General features: G+C 39.0%; 1 protein-coding gene across 2 annotated transcripts in view; it reads right to left on the minus strand.

Annotated features, from left to right (window-relative positions):
- Positions 1-19,516, minus strand: part of KATNAL1 (katanin catalytic subunit A1 like 1) — a 78,618-nt gene that overhangs the window by 26,057 nt on the left and 33,045 nt on the right. For both annotated transcript variants that reach the window (XM_004384155.3, XM_023738509.1), the window contains exons 4-7: positions 14,594-14,721; positions 14,093-14,198; positions 2,320-2,478; positions 1,253-1,379 (exon numbers count right to left, since the gene is read on the minus strand). In XM_004384155.3, coding sequence (XP_004384212.1) covers positions 1,253-1,379; positions 2,320-2,478; positions 14,093-14,198; positions 14,594-14,721 — 520 coding nt within the window. The remainder of the gene's footprint in view (positions 1-1,252; positions 1,380-2,319; positions 2,479-14,092; positions 14,199-14,593; positions 14,722-19,516) is intronic.

Here is a 19,516-nt window from a genome sequence, read left to right on the forward strand (position 1 = left end):
TTTAAAATAAAAATAATAAACCCATTACTACCAAAATATCAAGATAATAAACAGAGAAAATATTGAAGTTGTCAAGGATTTCATTTTACTTGGATCCACATCAACGCCCATGGAAGCAGCAGTCTGAAGATCAAATGACATATTACATTGGGCAAATATGCTGCCAAAGACCTCTTTAAAGTATTAAAAAACAAAGACGTCACTCTGAGGATGAAGGCGCACCTGACCCAAGCCATGGTGTTTTCAATCGCCTCATATCCATGTGAAAGCTGGACAACGAATAAGAAGACCGAAGAAAAACTGATGCCTTCAAATTACGGTGTTCGGCAAAGAATACTGAATACAGCATGGACTGCCAGAAGAAACAACGAAGCTGTCCTGGAAGAAGTACAGCTAGAATGCTCCTCAGAAGAGAGGACAGTAAGACTTCATCTCACATACTTTGGACATGTTATCAGGAGGATCCAGTCCCTGGAGAAGGACATCATGCTTGATAAAGTAGAGGGTCAACAAAAAAGAGGAAGACCCTCAACGAGGTGAAATGACACAGTGGCTGCAACAATGGATTCAAGAATAACAATAATTATAAGGATGGTGTAGGCCTGGACATTGTTTTGTTCTGTTGTACATGGAGTAGCTATGAGTCGGAACTTACTTGACACCACCTAAAACAACATTACTTGTTAAAATAAATATTCTTATGAAAAAATAACTGTTTTCCAAAACAAAACAAAAAATAGTAAGAAAAGTGGCACTGTTTCATATTTTTGCAAATCTCTTTAATGTCTGACTTAATAGAAAATAGCTGGATTCTCATATCCTCTTCTGCATTCCACCTGTTACAATATCACACACATCATAGCCTCTGGAAAACTCCACTGAACACTGTGAGTAAATAAGAATGAAAGGCAATGTCTCGGTATTCCTAAGAAAACAGTTTAGACCTTACAGATCCTTTAAAAGGGTCTCAACCCTGGCGCTCTAGACCATACCTCTAGAACCTAAATAGTAAGCTCCTTGAGGGCAGTGATGGTCCATTTTTTTATAATGTCAGAATCTGAAATGGTGCATAATTCATAACAAATATACAATCGATGCTTTTTGAATGCATGAATAAATGAAAAATGGGTGGATGAACAACCAGTTAAGTCTGTCTTCCAGTTCATTCATCTAGCATTTCCAAAGTCTGAGTCTATACAAAATTCAAAAAGGAAATATAACAGTTTTGAGACAGTAATTAAATATTGATTACCATCCATCTGAATGAGTAGCTCAGACTTGACTCTTCGGCTTGCCTCGTGTTCATCAGAGGTTCCTCTTCGACTGCAGATGGAATCTATCTCATCAATGAAGATCGTGGTGGGGGCATAAAATCTAGCCTTTGTGAAAATATTTTAAAGAAACCATTAAATGATCAGAAAACAATCTGAATATTTTTTTAAAATGCCATTTTCACTTTTAAAAATGATGGCAAATGCAATAGAAATTTCTCACTGCTTTAATGCCACCATTGGTTACTGACAGGTTAAATCAATCATCCACATCAGAAAAAAGGAAATTTCTGAAAATAAAAGATAAGTTATACAGCTGGTGAAGTTGGGAGACAAATACATGGGGATTCAGTGTACTATTCTACTTTTGTGTTTAAGAACTTCCATAGTGAAAAACAAATTTAAAGATAAATCATCAACCTCTATCCTCAAACATTCATTCTCAATTATTGCAAATCCCTCATGAAAAAGGAAATAATGGTAATGACAGATTAATTTCAAACTGATTTTTAAAATATATACTAAAAGATACTTCTGCTCAACTAGCTTATTGTTGTTGTTGTTGCTGGGTACTGTCGAGTTGACTCTCATGAATAGTGACCCCATGTGACACAGAAGAACCACCCCAGAGAGTTTCCTTGGCTGTAAGCCTTACAGGAGCAGATCATCAGGTCTTCCTCCTACGGAGCCACTGGGTGGGTTCAAACAACCAACCTTTCAGTTAGCAGTTGAGTGCTTAACAACTGCATCACCAGGGTTCCTAACTAGCTGATTAGAGATCCAGAAATAGCAGGCAACACAGACACAGCCAAAGTCTCTTCTTCCTCTACATTTATTGGACAAGTCAAGGGTTTTCTTTTACCTCAGAGAGAAAGACATACCAACTACCCTACAAAACCCATCATCCCATGTCTCTTTACCACATCAGGAACTATTAAAATACAATTTCATTTGCCCTTTTTAAAAAAAGGTGACTCGACCTACATTATGGGGAGTATCATATGCCTACACAAACAATACTTTGAAATCTGAATATATCAGCACTCACCATTTCAAACAACAGACGGACTAACTTCTCAGATTCACCTCTATATTTAGATGTCAGTGTAGAAGAGGAAACGTTGAAGAATGTTGTGCCACATTCAGTGGCAACAGCTTTAGCTAGCATAGTCTTACCGGTCCCTGGTGGTCCAACCATCAGCACACCCTGAAATTTCGAAGGATGTATAAAATAATTTATCAGATTAAACTGCTATAATTATAGATTACTATCAACTATTAATGTAAACTAAAATTTTCCCGTCAAAAAATAACAACTGTCACAGTCAAATCATGGTGCATTTGGCAAGAGTATCATTTTATAGGTAGAACAATGAAGAGTGATTTCACAAAACATCTCAAATCAGAGCCACCTCAGAGATGGGCTAAAAAAGGCCCTAACAACAGGGAATCTTCTGATACGTTTCGAAAGCACCTACCCAGTGTTTTCTGAACCTGGGCAGAAGATATGTATGTATGATCCTGAGCACCACTTAAGACTGACTGCTCTGTAGAAGACATTTCTACCACATATTACAGAATTACACATTTCTTTCTCTCACCATAGGACAAAACCTATTTCCCACAGTGCATTCATAATATACAGCTTTTACTAAAAAACAACCATCCGTGTATTGTTTACTAAGATAACACTGAAATCCAGTGGTGGTTCAAGCATAATCAAATTAGCTAGAATTTTATCACAGGCTAATGTGACAGTTAATAATTTGCATAAAATACTGCTGGTGATAAGAGCCACTAAACATAGACTATAAACTAAGTTTTAGTTACTTCTTACTTTTGAAAATAAATCAACAGAAGTATTCTATAAAAACAAATCAATGAGGAGTAAAAATTAGTCAAGAAAACTAATCCTCTAGTCTTTAAGTCTTGAAGACCAGATGGTTTTAAAATATTTTCCTCTAGCATTTTTAATGGGAGTTCAGATACATAGTTAACACTATATTTCTTAAAAGGAATTCTGACCCACTTGCTAACTCAGTTTAATAAGCTTTCAGGGATTTACTCTTTGAAAGCTATGTATATGTCAAATTCTATAATAAATTCCATATTTACAAACTATCCAAATTCTTTTCTAGATATAGAATTTTTTTTTAATTGTACTTCAGATGAAAGTTTACAGCGCAAATTAGTTTCTCATTAAACAATTAATACACGAATTGTTTTGTGACATTGGTTGCCAACCCCGCAATGTGTCAACACTCTCCCCTTTGCGGCCTCGGGTTCCCTGTTTCCATTCATCCAGCTTTCCTGGCCCTTCCTGTCTTCTCATCTTTGCTTTTGGGCTGGTGTGCCCATTTAGTCTTGTATACATGGTTGAACTATGTGCGTCACTGTTTGTTTTACAGGCCTGTCTAATCTTTGGCTGAAGGATGAACCTCAGAAGTGACTTCAGTACTGAGTTAAAAAGGTGTCCAGGGGCCATACTCTCAGGGTTTCTCTAGTCTCTGTCAAACCAGTAAGTCTGGTCTTTTTTTGTAAGTTAGAATTTTGTTCCACATTTTTCTCCAGCTCTGTCCAGGACCCTCTATTGTGACCCCTGTCAGAACAGTCAGTGGCGGTAGCTAGGCACCACCTAGTTGTGCTTGACTAAGTCTGGTGGAGGCTGTGGTAGTTGTGGTCCATTAGTCCTTTGGACTAATCTTTCCCTTGTGTCTTTGTCTAGATATAGAATTTTGATACGTAGAACAACCAGAGTTCGGCAGGGCTTGGAACACTAGTTTTCCAAAAATGTTTGCTTTGTAAGTAACCTTTAACTGTGCACAGGATTGAGATTTTGAAAACTGTGAAAACAACTGATCCTACAGGCACAGGCATAGCAAAGTTGCCATTTCTCTCTGCAATGTCCCCTTTTCGATGCCCTCTCAGTTCCTGTAATATCATTAGTGTGGCCTTCTCCAACAGGAGTTCATTTGCAACTTCAGCATCCGTACATAGATACAGCTCATAGAAACAGTATGGTATTTATAAACTTCACTTCCTCAAGACATTACTCCTTCAATTATCCCCTTTCCTGTATCTCGTTCTTTGTATATCAACTCTTTCCCCTCAGTATATATCAAAAAACAAAAAACAAAAAACCCAAACCCATTGCCGTCAAGTCGATTCTGACTCATAGCAACCCTATAGGACAGAGTAGAACTGCCCCGTAGGGTTTCCAAGGAGCAGCTGGTGGATTTGAACTGCCAACCTTTGGTTAGCAGGCAAGTTCTTAACCACTGTACCACCAGGGCTCCCCTCAGTATATAAGTCTACTTAAATCTGTCCCATTAAAAAAAAAAAAAATCCTTCACTTGACCCTACAAAATTCTTCAATGGCTCACCAACATCTTGAGCACAGCTGAAGGTCATCACGGCAGGCTACAGCTTCCACTCGAGCAGTGCTGTTTTGACTGCATCCCATCTATATACTCCATGCTTCTAGCCATCCTGAACCACAAATGATTCGCCAAACAGACCATATCCTCTCACACCTTCATTCCTTTGCACGTGACATCCGCTCTGCGTTAGAGTCTTCCTCATCACATCTGCCTGCTGAACGTCTGTTCATCTTTCCAGTCTCAGCTCACAGTCATCTGCTCTGCGAGACTGTCTCTGATATTCTTCTCCACCACTTAGTTACTCTTCTTCCCTGCTGCCACAGTAGCTTGTTCACTACTCTACCATGGCACTAGTCACATGGTCCTCAACAAATACTGCACTCAACACACTGCTGCCATTTTGACACATGCTCCTTCCCTCCAAAGACCATGGGTTTCTTGGGGGCTGTTAGTTACTCATCTTTGTTTCCTCTGCACTTAGCATATGTCTTGACACATAGTAAGTACTCAATAAATGTGTATTCGTTCAATGTACATTTATTGAGCGCTTACTAAGCAGTGGGCCCTGAGGATACAAAGTTGAATCAGCCAGGAATCACTCATAAATCCTCAAGGAACTTTTAGCCAATTAGAGGACACAAACATGTAAATCATGGTGTAGTCTGAAAAGACTAGATGGCAAATGGATAGACGAATAGAGTCTCAATGTAAAGGTGATTCGAGCCTAAATTACTGCCCATCTGAACATGCACTTTGCCGCCAGTCTTTCTCCACTCATTGCAACCAGACTGATTTCCCCAAATCACTGGTTCAACGTGCAATCTACCAGGCCAAAGACGTCTCTCCGATGCCTGTTGGAGAAGATCCAACTCCTGGCAAATACAACCTGGCCTCAATCTATCTTTCCATTTGAATCTTTCACAAATTTACTTTATTTCTTTAACACATAAAATGTGTTAAACTATTGTCAGATATTGTTCTAAGGCATCATGAACTCATTTTCTCTTTACAGTAACCTGAGTAAGTAGTATTATTATCCCCATCTTATAGGTAAGGAAACTGAGGCACAGAGAAGTTTAGTAACTTGCTCAAGAACACAGAGTTGGAGGGTCTGTGCTCTTCACCAAAACGCTATGCTGCCTTCCTTACAAAACTCGAAACACATCTACTTCCCAAACAAAGTTAGGCTTTCCCACCAAATTCCATTGCTCGTGACCTTCATTCCTCCCAAGCTCCTACATCACCTGAAATGTCTTCTCCTACATACTGAAATCCCCTCAGTCCTAAAAATCCCAGCTCAAGGCAAGAAGCCCCTTCTAACCTTACAGCACTTCTGTGAGTGATTAGAGCACATATAGTCTGTACCACCCATTAGGTGCTTCTATTACCTAATACAGAAAGTTACCTCTATCTGCCTTAACTCTCCTTCCAGAATGACTTGCAGCCCAGGGGCCATGTCTTGAAAAACGTATGCAATTTCCAAGTACTTTAACAAGGTCCCTTACACATAACTCGCTGCCACAGAGTCAATTCCGACTCACAGTGACCCTACAGGACAGATTAGAAGTGCCCCCATGGGGTTTCCAAGGCTGTAATCTTTACGGAAGCAGACTGCCACATCTTTCTCCGTTCAAACTGCCCACCTTTGAGTTAGCAGCCAAGCACTTAACTACCATGCCACCAGGGTTCCTTATCTTACACACACACACACACAAAAAAAAAAAAAAAAAAAAAACAAATCAAACCCGCTGCCGTTGAGTTGATTCCAACTCATGGTGACCCTACAGAACAGAGCAGAACTGCCCCATAGGGTTTCTGAGGAGCGGTTGGTGGATTTGAACTGCCAATCTTTTGGTTAGCAACCATAGCTCTTAACCACTGCACCACCAGGGCTCCATCTTACACACAAAAGGGGCTAAAAAAGTATCTGATGGATTAATAAAGGCAGAGCATCACACTGTGCAGGAGAAACAATATCCAGGAGGGAAAGACACACAGAAACATAAAAAGCTGAGACACATCAAATTTTTATTTTCTAAAAGGTCGATAGCTGTCACAAATTATTTAGGCCTACATTTCCTTGTCTGTCAAACGTGGATATTTTGGTAGGATGGTCTCAATGGTTCTGAAATTTTTAAAGAACATCTATGTACTGTCCCATTTTAGTAAATAATCTTCTAGTCTCACAAATCTCTTTTAAAAAATATTAAACATAGCCTTAAAAAAAAGAATGATAGTTTTATATTCCAGAATTTTGTTCTACTGATATACACACACAGGAAACATTTTTCTTACAAATAGAATTTCTACGTTTTTTCTTAATCCAGTTTGCTAATAAATATTACAAAGGAACAGCAAAGAGTAAATATTTTTACAAAGTCAGATCATATTTTTGTAGAAATGACATGGGAAAAAGTAAAACAAACAAAACAAAAATAAAAAATCCCAAAAAAGCCCAGCTAGATACAAAGACTTCCTTTTAGAAAGAACATTTCCGTAAACAACGTATACTGAACTTTCGGAGTTTCAAATAATGTTGGCGCTCAATCACAATCACCTGTGGCTGGTCAGAACGCTCGCCCCAGGGGTCTGCTGTGAAAGCAGAGTCAGCTGTGACACCTAACTGGGAGCATCATCTTCTGGGAGGGGCACAGGCATCTCTCAATCAGTAAGCACTGTGCTGGGGCAAGGGTCCCCGGGTGGCACTAAGGATTTGCACCTGACTACTAACCTAGAGGTTTGAACACCCCCCAGGGGCATCATTCCGTAAGGATTATAGCCAAGAAAACCTATGGAGCGCTGTTCTACCCTGTAACACACAGGGGTACTACAAGTCAGAGTCCACCTGACAGCAACAGGTTTGGTTTTTTTTTCTACCTGGGCAAGTGACCCCCAACAGAAATGAAAATGAATCATACAGCAAAATCTACATCAGGGACTACAAACGCACCTTCCCCCCAAGAACCCGACATCATAGTTTGAATATTTCATGTTCAAAGTTGGGACTGACTTTCAGAATACACTGCTGCTTATACAGGCAGTCCGCGGGTTACAAATGAGATCTGTTTCTAAGTCTGTCTTTAAGTCTAATTTGTAGGTAAGTCGGAACAGGCCGATATGGTTCTTATTTAGCTTCAGTTAGTCCAATGTTTGTCTTAGTATATAGCGTGTATTTTAGCTTTCTATGCATACAGAATACTTAAGAAACACTTCAAACCGCACAATGTTTTCATGAGCATCAAAGTAGTGCCTGCATTTGTTATCATGAACCACTGTATTTAATTCATATTTTAAATACAAGAGGCTTTATGGCAGCCCTTTATTAAGTATGAGTGTCCGTAAATCGGACATTCCTAACCTGGGGACTGCCTGTACTACGCCAGTTAGGTTGAAAGGGAACAAGCTTGATCATAACTAAGCTACAGTGTGGTGACTTGAAATAATAAGATGTTCATTTTTTTTACTTCAATGGTATCAACATCAATAATTCCAGATAAATGAAATAGCAGATCCTAAAATTCCTGCACAACTAAGTAATCTGAAGAAAAAAAGAAAAAAAAAAATTCAAACTGGAAAAAGACCAGACTTACTGGTCTGACAGAGACTGGAGGAACCCCTGAGACACTCTGTTAACCCAGAACTGAAAGCACTCCCAAAGCCCACTTTTCAGACAGAGATTAGAGAGGCCTATAAACAAACAGTAACACACGAGGAATGGACTTCTTAGTTCAATCAAATAGACAAGACCAAATGGGCAACACCTGCCCAAAAGCAAAGATGACAAGGCAGAAAGGGACAGGAACTGAGCGAATAGACACAGGGAACCCGGGGTGTCACATTGTGGGGACTGCAACCAATGTCACAAAACAGTATGTGTATAAATTTTTGAATGAGAAATTAACTTGAGCTGTTAACTTTCACTTAAGTACAATAAAATTTAAAAAAAAAAAAAAAACTTCAAATGTTGCCCTATCAGAGGTTAAATCAAAGGTGTAAGATGACATATGAAAGAAGCTGGAAACTTTACTGACCAATAAAACCCACTGTCGTCAAGTAGATTCCATCTCATAGCGACCCTACAGGACAGAGCAGAACTACCCCACAGAGTTTCCCAGGCTGTAATCTTTACGGAAGCAGACGGCCACAGCTTTCTCCCATGGAGCGGCTGGTGGGTTCAAATCACCCACCTTTCGGTTAGCAGACTAGCACTTAATCACTACTGCAGCACATGAAAGACACCGGAAACTTCCCTGAAAGACCTACAAATTCAGAAGGAATCAAGACTGACCTCACAGCCCCTGGAAGTCACAGACAGGCATCACTACTCAGCTGCCCAAGGCATTTTTGTTTTTGTTTTTTTTCCCTTGGCTGTAATTCAAATGCATGAATTGGTGATAAAACTGGTACTTAAAAAAAAAAAACTATCAATAGCCCCCAAAAGGATAAAATACCTAGCAATAAACCTAACTGGGAACATAAAAGACTTAAACAAGGAAAACTATAAAACACTACTGCAAGAAACTAAGACAGATCTACTTAAATGGAAAAATATGCCATGCTCATGGCCTGGAAGACTTATCATTGTAAAAATGTCAATACTACCAAAAGTGATCTACAGATATAATGTAATCCTGATCCAAATCCCAACAACATTCTTTAATGAAATGGAAAAACTAATCTCCAACTTTATATGGAAAGGAAAAAGCTCCCAAATAGCTAAAGCAATACCGAAGAAGAAGAACAAAGTAGACCTCTCACTTCTTAATCTCTAAACTTACTATACAGCCATGGTAATCAAAACAGCCTGGTATTGGTTCAATGACAAACACACAGACCAACAGAATAGAACTGAGAACCCGGAAGTAAATCCATCCATCTATGGGCAGCTGATCTTTGACAAAGGGTCGAAGTCCTTTCATTGGGGAAGACACAGTCTCTTTAACAAATGGTGCTGGTAAAACTGGATGTCCATATGCAGAAAAATGAATCAGGATCCATACCTCACACCATGTACAAAAACTGGATGAAAATGGATCAAAGACCTAAATGTTAAAGCTGAAACTATAAAGTTCTTGGAAGATAACACAGGGTCAAAACTAGGGAGCCTAATTTTCAGTACACACAGTCTATCAAACAAAACTAAAAATGCACAAATGACAGAAGATAAATTAGATAACTGGTAACTCCTAAAAATTAAATACTTATGCTCATCAAAAGACTCTACCAAGAGAGTAAAAAGTGAACCTACAGGCTGGGAAAAAATCTTTGGCAACAACATTTCTGATAAGGGTCTAATCTCTAAAATATATACAAAACTTCAACAACTTAACAACAAAATAACAAACAATCCAATCAAATAATAAACAAAGGACATGAACAGAGACTTCACCAAAGAGGACATGCAGGCGGCCAACAAATACAAGAGAAGATGCTTGCAATCATTAGCCATTAGAGCAATACCATCTCACCCCTGCAAAAATGGCAATGATCAAAAAACAGAAAACAACAAATGCTGGAGTGGTTGTTGGGGGACTGGAACTCTTATACATTGCTGGTGGTATTATAAAATGGTACAACCATTATGGAAAACAGTCTGGTGCTTCCTCAAAAATGCAGAAATAGAAATACCTTATGATCCAGCAATCCCACTCCTAGGTATATATCCTAGAGATACAGAAGTAGTGACACGAATAGACACATGCACACCTATGTTCTCTGCAGCGTTATTCACAATAGCAAAAAGATGGAAACAACCTAAGTGCCCATCACCAGATGAACTGATAAACACATTGTCGTACATACATACGATGGAATACCATGCAACTATAAACAATAATGCGGAGTCCACAAAACATATCATGGATGAATCTGGAGGACATTATGCTGAGTGAAATAAGTCAATCACAAAAAGACAGATATTGTATGTTCTCACTTTTATAAAAAGTGAAGAATAGATTTACACACAGAAATCAACATTCTTTGATGGCTACCAGGGATAGGAGGGGGAGTGAGGGAGAATCACTTTCTAGATAGTAGACATTTGTTTCTGGTGATGGGAAAGGCAATACCCAATATGGGTGAAGTCTGCACAACTTGTCCAAGGTGAGTGAAGACACTAAGAAGTACACAAGCATAAGGGACAATTCCGTAAATGCTGTAACAGAGAATTTTGCAACAACAATAACAACCGAAGAAAAAAGTGGTTACATAGGTAGACATGTATGCACATATGTGTATAGAAAGGCACATGTGAGTATATGGGTGTGCATGTACAGGTGTATCTGTAGGCATATGCATACACGTTTATGTGCACTGCATATATATCATACATATAGCACATCACACAGGGGGCACAGTTACGGATACTTCCAAGATATAATCAAACGCTTCGCAAGACTAGTTCATGGGGTTTGAAAGCTTAGGACCATAGTCTCATGGGACAACTTGGTCAACTGGCATAACATAGTTCATAAAGATAATGTTCTACATCCTAGTTTGGTCAGTAGCGTCTGGGGTCTTAAAAGTTCGTGAGCTGCATCTAAGATAAAACCATTGGTCTCTACTCGTCTGGAACAAAAGAGAATGAAGGAAATCAAAGACTCAAAGAAGAAACTAGTTCACAGGACTAACAGCCCACATTAACCACGGCCTCATCCAGCCTGAGACCAGAAGAACTAGATCGTGCCCAGCTACCACTACTGACCAGGGACACAACGGAAGGTCCTGGATAGAAAGGGACAAAAATGTAGAACAAAACTCAAATTCCTAAAAAAAGATCAGGCTTACTGGACTGTCAGAGACTAGAAGAACCCCCAAGACTATCGCCCTAAGATGCCCTCTGAACCTGGAACTGAAACCACTCCCGGTGGTCACCTTTCATCCAAATAATAAATTGGCTTATAAAATAAACACTATCACCCGTGAATACTGCGCTCCCTTAAATATTCAACTATATGAGACCAAACAGTCAACATTTACCCTAAAACAAAGATGAGAAGCTAAGGAGGGGCAGAGAAGCTAAATTAATGGCAACAGAACAAAAAGAATGGAAATAATGAGAATGTTGACAAGGTGTGGAAAATGTAACCAATGTTAGTTGTATAAAAAATTGTTACATGGCCCACCCTGTCTGGAGCAAGGGAGAATGAAGAAAACCAAAGACAAAAGGGAAAAATTAGTCCAAAGGACTAAGGGACCACAACTACCACAGCCTCCACTGGACTGAGTCCAGCACAACTAGATGGTGCCTGGCTACCACCAATGACTGCTCTGACAGGGATCACCATAGAGGATCCTGGACAGAGCTGGAGGAAAACGTAGAACAAAATTCTACCTTACAAAAAAAGACCAGACTTACTGGTCTGACAGAGACTAGAGAAACCCCAAGAGTATGGTCCCTGGACACCCTTTTAACTCAGTACTGAAGTCACTCCTGAGGTTCACCCTTCAGCCAAAGATAAGACAGGCTGATAAACAATAATACACGTAGCTCAACCATGTATACGGACTAAATGGGCACACCAGCCCAGAGGCAAGGACAAGGAGGCAGGAGGGGACAGGAAAGCTGGAAGAATGGAAATGGGGAACCCAAGGTCAAGAAGGGGAGAGTGTTGACACGTCACAGGGTTGGCAACCAATGTCACAAAACAATATGTGTATTAATTGTTTAATGAGAAACTAATTTGCTCTGTAAACCTTCATCTAAAGCACAATAAAAAAAATGTTAAATGGGAACCTAATTTGCTATGTATTCTTTCACCTAAAACACAATAAAATATTTTTAAAAAAGGAAAGAAACTAAGTCCAAGAAACACTAAGTTTTAAATTTTCTAAGAGGACTGACTAATGGTATCACCTATATACTCAGCCATTTATTTTTAGGTTTATAAATACCACAGTTAAATTAGATTATTCCTTAACCTACTGTATTATGTATTATTTTATAATATATACATCTTATTAGAGCAAATGAATGCTTTTTAATTATAACATCAGTCATTATAATAAACATGTCTCATTAAAATTAAGGTAGAACATAATAAATATTTAATAATACTATATACGGGTTTTTTTTAAACTCCTTTAAATGACTATCTTAAAATCTTATTTTCTCTTTTAAATACTGTTTTTTAGAAGTCATAGTAAGGGGAATTTATGGTTATGTTTTTCCAAAATAAGGTAAATCTATAACAAACAGTCTGTAAAAGTTTCAAGTAGGAAGAGACAAAATGTCACAGGTATTCCAAGTTATTTATATAAATACAGTCTTCTTCTCCTCTCTTACTTTTAGGCACATTAATGGAGGAAGGAGTATTGAGAAGAGAAACAGACCTTCCCAGGATAACTCAGAAGGGCAAAGTAAGACTGAGGTTTTATTTCATTCTACTAGTCCAAGCAAGGAGTCCCTGCGTGGTACTTGGCCGCTCACCGAAAGGCTGGAGGTTGGAGTTCACCCAGAGGCATCTCAGAAGGCCTGGTGATCTACTTCTGAAAAATCAGCCATTGATATTGACCATGAACGCTGATACGTGTTTTTTCACATTAAGGCAAAAACACTTTAGCCTCTTTTTATTAATATCTAAATTACTATATGAAGCGAGTTTGTTACTGATCTTTCATTAGCGTTGACTACTCACACTATTTGAGGAAAATGAGTCTCAGAGTGACTAACCCAACATCAGAGAGTCAATTAATGACACAGCTTGGCCTCAAATGCAGTTGATGGTTTTTGTATTTTACTGTTCTCCCTCTCATGGTGGCAGATTAAGTGAAACATGTTCAGTTAGTAACTCTGGGTCTTACATTTTAAAAGAAATACTGACAAATGAACTCCACCCAGAATCAAATGGCCAGGGTAGTAAAGGGTTTAAAAATCATGTCACACGGAAGGCCTTTTGAGGCCAACATCTAATACTTTAGAATGAAAACACTAGACTTGGAAGGAACTAGACCTGAGGGGGCTTTAAACTCTAAGCCAGAAAGCAAGCTAGAAAGAAACAAACATTTTGATTACCTCTGAGAATTGCACCCAGCTGTGATCAAAACAGTTAACAACTAGTGAGAATGCCAACTTCTAGAAAGGTATTTATTTGATCAAACATTTATTCTATAAGACTATGTGGTACTGTTTACCTTTCTTGTTAAATTTTTATTTACAGAAACAGACCTCTGGAAAATTCCTAAAACTAATCTCTAGCTCAGCACCCTTGAAGGAAGTGGCTGTAAATGAAGACTATGGCTTCAAACTCCAAGCCCATCTTTCCTGCCATGCAGAGGCAGCATACCTCAACCACAAATTCAACTCCAGGTGTTTATGGTCTATATAAACGTCCAAGGACTCTTCCAAACTGTGTTAAACACATAAAGAAACTACAGTAATGCAACCTTTCACTAACATGCAGGCAGTATTCTTATACCGACATCACTTTAATAAATTCTCACCTTCCAAGGCCTTCTAATCCCTTTGAAAAAGTCAGGCATCCACATTGGAAGAACAACAGCTTCCCTTAGCAACTTCTTAGCTTCTTCCAAATCAGCTATGTCATCCCTTTGCAAGAACAACAAAGTTTCATAATGTTTATTCAGAGACACTTTGATTTATGGTCAATACTAATTATTTTCATTTTGTGAAACTTAATTGTTTTTACATTAAGAACTTTATTCTAAGTCTTACTGCCTACAATGGTGAGAACATACGGAAGTCATTAATTAAGACACATTATTTGATTAACAACCTTTGTCGGTCATGTTAACATCAAACTATCATTTTAAATTTCCTTGGTTATATTTTAACAGAAGAACTGTCCTGTCAATTCTACATGCTCATGTTATGGATGAAATCATTATTAGGAGATTAACGGAGAACAAGAGAAGATTCACGCCAAACCAACCTATAACTTGTCTTCTTCTTTATTTTAATTTAATAACATAAAAGACTCTAACCAATGAATGCTAGGATTCCTGGAGACAATGTCTCTCTCAAGAGCTTCCACCAGATCTTTATCATATCCAGCACCATCAAATTTTGGAATTTCACCATCACCTGCACCATCTTGCAAATTTTTCCTTCCCTGGGGACAGGTATAAAAAGAAGTACAGATAAATAATAGGACAGTTTTTATTAACATCATTAAGCTTTCAAAATACTGCAATCACTTTGAAGATTTTTTAAATTATTTTATGATAGTGTTTTCTGATCACCCAAATGCCACCATCCTCTATTTAATTTATCAGAAATGGATGAACTGTATTGGATGGGTGTATGTTTTGTTGTGTATATTTCAACACAATAAAAAAAAATGTGTAGTGTCAAATTAAAATTAAAAAGAATTAAAAAAAAGAAAAAAAATTGATGAACTGGTCGACTTTATTGTGAACGTCTTCAAATTTACATTCTTGGGGGATGGTTGCAGATAAGACTAAAATAACCCTTGCTAGATTCTTGATCAGATACTAATAGATTAGGAAATACCTCGGAATTTGTGGTGCAGAGGGTTTCCACCACACCCAGACAATGTTCAGAATAATGACGCAGAGGAAGAAAGAAAATTAATTTACTGAGAACCAGAAAATCTCACATATATTGTTTAAGACTGACAACAACCATTATTTTTATAGATAAGAAAACTGAGACTCAGAAAGGTTAAGTATCTTAATCAAGTTCAGTATAGCAAAGGTCAGGGTAGAGGTTTTCACTCAGGCCTTCCTAACTCCCTAAACCCATGCCCCTTCTACAACACCGACTGCCTTAAGCCTGGCTGAGTTAGCTTAACGCTTCCCGTGCCCCCAAAGCACCCAAGAAAGAGGCTGCAGATGAGGAAAGAGCTGGGGCTCTGCAACTGCCTCTTACAAGGCCTCTTCCCTGTAAGCACCCCCTCAGGAATCAGGGTTTCTTCCTAATAAGGTCCTCGAACCACATCAGAAAGTCACTGTAATGACGATGCTAAAAGGATCTTTGCAAACAGTATTATTAAGACCATAAAAGCAATAGGCTTTACCCTCAAATTTCTATTTAATAATATGGTGGCTTTAAAAATGAATTATATGCTATGGTTTCTACAGGGTTCTGCCAAGACTGATTCAGCTTTGAGGAGCTTTAAATGAAATACACTCAGCTCCAGAGATAGTTCAACCACTAGGACCACTTCAGCAGCAGAGCCAAGTACCTCCCTAGAGCTTCAGCACCCCCAGTATCATGTAAAATGTCTCACCTACAAATGAAGGAGAAAAATGGCCACAATGAGTCAACATCCTGAGCTTACATCTGAAAGGAGAACAGGATGAACCTCTTTCAGCAGCCCTTCTTCTGAGATAAACAAAAGGCTCAATCATAAGAGGGAACTACATGGCTCCCTTCAAGCAGAGGCTCTGGTTCTTTTCAGCCACCAGGAAAATGATCAAACAGCACTCTGGTGACAACGTAAAAAACGAACAATTTCCTATTTCTGGGCAGTATGAAAGCAGTATTAGGCTAAATTTTCAATATCAACACTATGAAAAGGAGGAAATTTCTGGCATACCTACACAACAAACATAACATCAATACATTTAAAAGCACTGTCTAGAATCACGGTTTATAGCACAGACAGGCCAGGGCTGCAAAGTCACATCCAAACAAATACACTGCAAACACTCTGTGATCGTTTTAAAACTCTTCTAGAAATAAATCAGCTAAAGGGTGAAACAGAAACTGACCCATTTGGGACTAACAAGCCTTGATATGTCAATGTAATTTGAGACTTACTAAGAATACTTTAAAATGTAAGCAGATAGGCATTTTATTTATATTTTATTTTGGAGGAGGGAGTTGTTGTTAGGTGCTACTGAGCTGATTTTGACTCACGGCAACCCCACGTGACAGAGGAGAACTGCCTCATATGGTTTTCTTGGCTCAAATCTTTACGGGAGCAGATTGCCAGGTCTTTCTCCAAAAGGCCACTAGGTGAGTTTGAACTGCCAACCTTTTGGTTAGCAGCCAAGCGCTTAACCGTTTGTGCCACCACAACTCCTTTGCAGTAGGCATTTTAATATGAATTTCCAAGGGAGGAGGGCTTTACAAACTCTACCAAAACAAAGGAAAAGCTGCAACCCATCTAGCTGTAAGTATTAGAAACCGTAAGATTTTAACAACAAAAACTTGAACATCTACTATATGTGTAACACCTTTTATTGGGTATTAGGCTTTAGGGCAGTGAATGAAAGATACAGTGTCTGCCCTCATCAAGCATCTAGTCTAGAGGGGAGAACAAGAAAACCGAACAAAAACTCACAGTTATAAAGTGCCGAAGAAGAACTGAGAGGTCAATGTGGCTAAAAGGTAGTGAGTAAAAGGGAAGAGGCTGGAGAGATGGGCAGAGGCCAGGCCCCTGGGCCCCTACAGGCCACAGGTAGGAGTTTGGATGTTACTCTAATTATTCTCTCACAGTCCAGTAGGCTGCAAGTTCAAATTCAGGGCATCAGCTCCAGAAGAAGGCTTTCTCTCTCTGTTGGCTCTGGAGAAAGGTCTGTGTCATCCATCTTCCCTTAGTCTGGAAGGTCCTTGAAATGCATCAGTCTTCCCTGGGTCTGGAAGCATCTCAGTGCAGAAACCTCAGGTCCAAAGGACGCACTCTGCTCCCAGCACTGCTTTCTTGGTGGTGTGACGTTCCTGTGTGTCTCTGCTCGCTTCTCTCTTTCATATCTCAAAAGAGATTGCATTAAGACACTATCTAATCTTGTCAACCTCATCAGTATAACCTCATCATAGTGATAGAATTTACAACACATAAGGAAATCACATATGATCTCTTCGTAGTGGTAGAGTTTACAACACATAAGGAAATCACATCAGATAACACAATCATACAATACTGGGAATCATGACCTAGCCAAGTTGCTACACACATTTTTGGGGGGACACAATTCAATCCATGACAATGGGGGAACATTTGAACTGTGTTAAGTCGGGGAATGACATGTTCGGATTTACATTTTAAATGACCCTTCTGACTGCTGTATGGAAAACGGACTGAGGAGGCCAGAAAAGCAGCAAAGAAACAAAGGCTGCTGTAGTACTTAAGCCTCACAAAGAGGGAACGTGGATACAAGCTGGTGAAATGATTGGCCCCAGAATCTAAAGCTTCTCAATGGTACAAATAAGATGAGAATACAAATTAAATGCTCCAAAGAAGATTCTAGAAAGTTTTCCAAATAAAAATGGTGAGGGTATAAAAAACAGACTTAGGAGAATTAAAATTAAATAATTAATTTTATTATATCAAATCAGCAAAATGGGTGGCAATTATCCTTCGTAACAAATACTCAGATAATAGGGAACTCAGTTGTAAGTAATTATAGTTTCAGTTAACTAGCTAATCAGCTAACTGCAACACCTAAAAGAAACTTCATCTTCCAGCAAAGATACAATTACCTGGTGGCACACTGGTTAAGCACTCAGCTGCTCACTGAAAGGTTGGTGGTTCAAAACCACCCGGTTGCTCCACAGGAGAAAGATCTGGTGATCTGCTTCCGTAAAGATTACAGCTAAGAAAACCCTATGGGGCAGTTCTCCTCTCTCATATGGGGTCTCTATGAGTCAGAATCAACTTGATGGCATCCAACAACGTTAATAATAATAACTGCAGTGTCATTGAAATGATCTTAGAATTCTTTCCTTAGATTTTGACATTAATTGACTAATGTTAACATTAGCAGGAATTTGATACTGACCATGAAGGCTGATGCACTTTTTATTCACACTGAGGCAAAAATATTTTAGCCTCTTTTTATTAATATCTAAATTACTATATGAAGACAGTTTGTTACTGATCTTTCATTAGTGTTGCTAATCATACTATTTGAGGAAAATAAGTCTCAGAGTGACTAACCCAACATCAGAGAGTCAATTAATGACACAGCTTGGCCTCAAATGCAGTTGATGGTTTTTGTATTTTATTGCTCTCCCTCTCATGGTGGCAGATTAAGTGAAACATGTTCAGTTAGTAACTCTGGGTCTTACATTTTAAGAGAAATACTGACAAATGAGCTCCACCCAGAATCGAATGGCCAGGGTACTAAAGGGTTTAAAAACCATGTCATATGGAGGAGGCCCAAGGAAACTAGAGATATTTAAGCTGAAGAAGAAAATGCTAACAAAGCAACACAACCAACTGGTCTGCTCTATTACTCCAGAGGAAAGAACCGGACACATACAAGAAGCGACCAAGGAGGGAGATTTCAGATCAGCGAAAGAAAGAATTTTCTAACAACTGGTTCTGTCCTGCAAAGGAGTCATCTCTCTTGTTAGCTACCCAACATCAGAATTACCAGCTAATTAGTAATAAAGGCCATCGGCCCATAGTTCCAGGGATGTATAAGCTAAATTTTAAGTGACCTTTGGCTCTTTCTGTAAAGCCATCGCCACTCATTTGTCCACTTACACAACTGTTGTCTGAATTCAATGGCCCAGAACAAGTGCAAAATTTCTTGGTAATCTCATTCTTCCTCTTTTTTAAAAAACTTATTTTGTATTCCGCGTCATAGGTGTCAGTTCCCGACTTTCAGGTGATATTGACAGCTAACGCTCACACAAGCCCACCACGCGTCAGGTACTCAGTTCACTCAATCTTCTTACAAGTCCTGACATAAGCATTCCTATTATTTCCATCTCATAGGTGGTAAAACTGAGGCACAGAGAGATTAAGTAAACTGCCCATGGACACAGAGCTAGACCCTAGGCTGACTGGCTTGAGCGTGAACTGCTCCCAGGGCACTTGGGCACATGGCTGCCCCGCTGGGCTGCTTCTACCCTAGTGGGAGAAATGAGAACACTGGAAAAGTTAGACAAGACCTCTACATTGCATCCCACTCTAAGACTTTATTATTTTA

This window comes from Trichechus manatus, unplaced genomic scaffold (assembly GCF_000243295.1).
Source record: "Trichechus manatus latirostris isolate Lorelei unplaced genomic scaffold, TriManLat1.0 scaffold00118, whole genome shotgun sequence".
NCBI lineage: Eukaryota > Metazoa > Chordata > Mammalia > Sirenia > Trichechidae > Trichechus > Trichechus manatus.